At 54.7% G+C, this 5,130-nt stretch overlaps 1 protein-coding gene across 1 annotated transcript; it reads left to right on the top strand.

The window, feature by feature from the left end:
- Positions 1-1,440: 1,440 nt before the first annotated feature.
- Positions 1,441-4,838, top strand: SLC32A1 (solute carrier family 32 member 1). Its single transcript, XM_068912812.1, has 2 exons — positions 1,441-1,934; positions 2,690-4,838. Exons 1-2 carry the CDS (start codon positions 1,557-1,559, stop codon positions 3,875-3,877), a joined length of 1,566 nt encoding a protein of 521 aa, XP_068768913.1. The 5' UTR covers positions 1,441-1,556; the 3' UTR covers positions 3,878-4,838.
- Positions 4,839-5,130: the final 292 nt, after the last annotated feature.

Here is a 5,130-nt window from a genome sequence, read left to right as displayed (position 1 = left end):
TGGAAAATGGGAGAAGGATGGTTTCCTCAGCTCTATTCGTTCTCCTGCCGCATCGCACCTGCAGCCCACGGCTTGGTCGCGCTCGTCCTCGTCTCCCCTGCTTTCAATAACGATATTAGAAAAGGGTTTGATGTTGGCGATTCCGCTCGTCTTTAGTAAACAAAAATGTGCACTTTTGCCTTCTAAAAGCAGCAATTGATACATAGATTTTTTTCCCTTTTCAGAGACCATCCTATTTTTTAAATAACAGAACCATCAAACGAATTTTGGCTAAAGCAAAGCGGGCATGTGCTCTCAAACACAGCGTTTTAAAATTACAACGCTTCCCTTGCAATTGTGTGACTGTCTTCGGAAGTGGCTTCTTTGCCACAGAATAGGACAGGGATTTTTTTTTTTTGTTGCCATTATTTGCCGTGTTGGATGTTCACCTCGGAAATGTTTAAAATAAAGATGAATCCTAAGGGGTTTTTGATATTAAATCGTAAGTATAAGCACTTGGGAGCCAAACGGAAATAATGATACTTTTTAAAGAAAGGCGACTCTCTACATTTAGATCGTAGAGAAATCTGTAACGAAATATCGCCGCAGGGTGCAGCGGCGATATCGCTACAGTGGGGGGACAATAACGACGCGTTCCCAGATATAGGCGCGGAGCAGAGGTGTCATGGAAGCTGCCTGCCTGGCTATGGATCCCAGTCAATAGGGAGGAACCTGCATTTCCATAAGGATTTGCCGCACACAGACAGCCGGAGCCCTTCCAGACATCTAAATCTGCGCTCCCTACGTACAGATTTCGCCGTGCTGCAGTGGCGCGCCGATTCTGCCCAGCCCGCCCCCACTGCTGCGCCCACCCTCTGCATCATTTATTTATTTATTTATTGGAGGACAAAAAAAAAAAAGGGGGGGGGGACTGAGACGGGGGAGAGGAAAATTCCGTTAAAACCCGTTTGTCCGCCCCTTCGGGGGTGGTGAGGGGGAGAGGAATTTCTATTTCGGGCGCCCGTTCTGCGGTCGGAGCGGGCTCGGGGCTGAGGCCGCGGTGCGGTGCGGTGCGGTGCGGTGCGGGAAGGGAGCCGGGAGCCGGGGCTGTGCCGGGCCGAGCCGGGCCGGGCCGGGCCGGGCCGGGGGGCCGGGCCGGGGCTCGGTACCTCCCCCAGCACTGCAGCAGCCCGCCCCCGCGCCCACCGCTGCCTGCCGGGGGGCCGCGCTGGCGTGGGGCCGCGGTGCGCGCAGCCCGCGGCGGGCGCTGGCCGTCTGCTGATCCGCTCCGCATTGGGCGGCCAGGCGCGGAGCGGCGCGGAGAGGCGCGGAGCGGCCGGGCAGCGGGCAGCGGGCTGGCGGCGCCCGCACCGGCCCGCAGCGGTGTCATGCCCCAGGGGCTGCGGAGCGGCCGCGGCGCGGGCTGCGCTGCCGAGGGCAGGTAGCGGCTTGGCGAAGCCTCCCGCAGCGGCGGCCGCCTCTCGCCGGGCGCTCGGGTGCCGTCCCCCGCTCCCCGCCCCGTCGGGTCTTTCCGCCGCAGAGGGTCTCGGAGCCGCGGAGCCGGCGCGCCAGCCAGCATGGCCACCCTCCTCCGCAGCAAGATTTCCAACGTGGCCACCTCGGTGTCCAACAAGTCCCAGGCGAAGATGAGCGGGATGTTTGCGCGGATGGGCTTCCAGGCGGCCACCGACGAGGAGGCGGTGGGGTTTGCCCACTGCGATGACCTGGACATGGAGCACCGGCAAGGGCTGCAGATGGACATCCTCAAGTCCGACGCCAGCGAGGAAGGCGCCGAGCCGCCCTTGGAAGGGGATATCCACTACCAGCGCGACGGCACCGGCCCCCTGCCGCCGTCCGCCTCCAAGGACGCGGGCGTGTGCGCGGAGCTCTCCGGCCAGGGCAAGCCCAAGATCACCGCCTGGGAAGCGGGCTGGAATGTCACCAACGCCATCCAGGTAAGAGCCGGGCGGCCCCCGGCTGCCGCAGGCGCCCCCGCTCCGCTCCCGCGCCCCGGCACCCCAGCCACTTCTGGGCCCGCCGCACAAATTGTGCTCGGGATCGCAACCCATCTCCCAGGGAGGGGGAAAAAACAAACAAACCAACAAACCCGAATCCGTTTGCTCTGCTCCACCCCCCCTCCACCACCACCCCTGAATAACGCACAGAGCCAGGGAGGGGGCGGCGAGCCTCCCCGGCGGGAAGAGGGAGCGGGAAGAGGGGAGCGGGTCGCCCCCGAAGTGGGCCTGGCCCGGCTCCTCCCGGGGTCCCGGCTCTGGGGATGCCCCCGGGGGTCGCAGCACGCTGAGAGGGGCTGCAGGCGGAGATGGCAGACAGCAGGGCAAAGCCTGGGGTGCAGAAACTGTGCTGGCTTGTTCTGGGTGCTCCAGGGTGCGGGTGCGAGTGCACGGAAGTGCGTGAGGGTTCGTGTGTGGTTGCGCGGGTGTGATAGCACAGGTGTGACTGCGGGGATGTGAGTGTCTGGGGCGGTGTGTAAGAGGCAGAGAAAGGTTGTGGGTATAACTGTGTGGCTGTGATTGCGGGGGTGTGATTGCGTGACTGTGTGTTGGCGGCTGTGGCTGTGATTGTGTGCCACTGAGCTAGTGCGTGTGCGTGAGACTGTGATTGTGCAACTGCGTGTGCATGGGAACAGGCGCCTGCCTGGTCCTCTCTGCGAGACAAGCAACACAGTTTCCATTTTGTCTCTTTCTAGGGGATGTTTGTTCTGGGCCTGCCCTATGCCATCCTTCATGGTGGATACCTAGGACTATTTTTAATAATTTTTGCTGCGGTGGTTTGCTGCTACACTGGGAAAATCCTTATTGCCTGTCTTTATGAAGAGAATGAGGATGGGGAGATAGTCAGGGTGAGAGACTCCTATGTGGACATAGCAAACGCTTGCTGTGCGCCCCGCTTCCCCACGCTCGGAGGCAGAATCGTGAATGTGGCTCAGATCATTGAACTGGTCATGACCTGCATTCTCTATGTGGTGGTTAGTGGGAATCTGATGTATAACAGCTTCCCAAACTTGCCTGTCTCCCAGAAGTCGTGGTCCATCATTGCCACGGCAGTGCTCCTGCCTTGCGCGTTCTTGAAGAACCTCAAGGCAGTCTCGAAGTTCAGCTTGCTCTGCACATTAGCCCACTTTGTGATCAACATCTTGGTGATTGCCTACTGCCTCTCCAGGGCACGTGACTGGGCCTGGGACAAAGTCAAGTTTTACATTGACGTGAAGAAGTTTCCAATCTCCATTGGTATCATTGTCTTCAGCTACACCTCCCAGATCTTTTTGCCTTCCTTGGAGGGGAACATGCAGAACCCCAAGGAGTTTCATTGCATGATGAACTGGACTCACATAGCAGCTTGCATCCTTAAGGGACTCTTTGCCTTGGTCGCCTATCTGACCTGGGCCGATGAGACCAAGGAAGTCATTACAGACAACTTGCCATCTACCATTAGGGCAGTAGTCAACATTTTCTTGGTGGCCAAAGCCTTGCTTTCTTACCCCTTGCCCTTCTTTGCAGCTGTAGAAGTCTTGGAGAGGTCCCTTTTCCAAGATGGAAACAGGGCCTTCTTTCCTAACTGCTATGGGGGTGATGGGAGGCTCAAATCCTGGGGACTCACCCTCAGATGTGCCCTGGTAGTTTTCACCTTGCTGATGGCTATCTACGTCCCTCATTTTGCCCTCTTGATGGGTCTTACTGGGAGCCTCACAGGCGCAGGTCTCTGTTTCCTGCTCCCCAGTCTTTTCCACCTCAAACTCTTGTGGAGGAAGCTCTTGTGGCACCATGTCTTCTTTGACGTAGCCATTTTCGTTATAGGTGGTATCTGCAGCGTGTCTGGGTTCATCCATTCTTTAGAAGGCCTAATAGAGGCCTTTAGAACCAATGCTGAAGACTAAGGAGTGGCCAAAGTTGGTTGCATTAAAAGAGAATTGCATTGAACATCCGCATAGCCAAATAATTCTGCATCCTTTTAATGAAGAGTCATTATTTTAGTTATGTGCATCCAGCAAATTCTATGTCATAGAATCTAAAAATGAAATGAAATAAAAAGAAATAAAAGTGTTTGCCCTACAGTCTTTTTAAATAAGCTAAGAATTAAATATTTTTTTTTTTGTTATTTAGGACTTTTCGAAGGAAAATATCTGATACCCCACCCCATCTCCTCACTAGTTGCCTGAAGCTTGGCTCCCAGCAAATAATCTATTGGGAAACAATTCGTTCTCAATACCCTTTACAGATATGCAATTCAGAGTTTCAGGAGCTGAAACACGGTTGCCAATCCAATGGATTTGGTTTACTGTGCTTACAATTAGAAGGAAGTTAATAGTATGTGCTGGGAGCAGGAACCTTGTGAGACAGATGTAGAAGAGACCTAGATTGTATGAACAGCCCGACAAGTCCAAGCAACAACTGATGACCAGCGATGCCAGTTAACTGTAATGTTTACACTGTAGTCACATAGTCCATAAAGACTGCTTAATTCTTCCATCTCAATTCATACTAAGGAATGGCGCTTCCCATCGATTACGATATTTTGCCTCCGGCTGAAATCACAGAATCTGGAGTCCACTTCTTGGTGATTTTTTGTTTGTTCGTTTGTTTTGTTTGAACATGTGTTACTTCTAAATTATGAAAAGAAAAAAGTTGTTGGATTTGACATTGTTCAGGATACAGAAACAAAACTAAGACACAACTCATTCTGTGCAATCTACCAGATCCGTGGAGCTGTTTCCAATGTATGTGTGGTGTAATTGTGGTAAATAAGATGAAAAATGTATATCAGAAAAAAAAGTCTATCTTTAACATATAATGTGGTACATAAATATATCAAACAATAAAGAGGAAACATAACCGACACGGCTGGCCTGGTTTGCTGGGGGCTCGCAGGTGCTGGGCAGGGCCAGGAGCGGAGGGAGGACAAGTGGCCCCCGTGCTTGCGGTGCTGGAGAGGGAGCAGGGGAGAAGGGCGAGCTGCCCGCGGCCCCCCGGGCAGGCGGCACGGCAGGGTCGCTCCCTCCCTCGGCAGCTTCCCACGGTCCCCGCGGGACACCCCTGGGGGGCAGAGCGCAGCATCCCCGCTTCGCTTTCAGCCCTTCGTGGAAGAGCTTCGCTTGCTTTTAAGCAACGGAAGGACAGACGGAGGTTTCTT

This window comes from Struthio camelus, chromosome 18 (assembly GCF_040807025.1).
Source record: "Struthio camelus isolate bStrCam1 chromosome 18, bStrCam1.hap1, whole genome shotgun sequence".
In the NCBI taxonomy this organism is placed as follows: Eukaryota; Metazoa; Chordata; class Aves; order Struthioniformes; family Struthionidae; genus Struthio; species Struthio camelus.
This window is presented reverse-complemented; position numbering and strand designations above follow the sequence as displayed.

What these genes read in the sequence shown, in the direction of transcription:
- SLC32A1 (XM_068912812.1), top strand. Translation starts at nt 1,557, where the DNA reads ATGGCCACCCTCCTCCGCAGCAAGATTTCCAACGTGGCCACCTCGGTG. An exon ending in ATGTCACCAACGCCATCCAG is followed by an intron (nt 1,935 to 2,689) that starts GTAAGAGCCGGG and finishes GTCTCTTTCTAG; the next exon opens with GGGATGTTTGTTCTGGGCCT.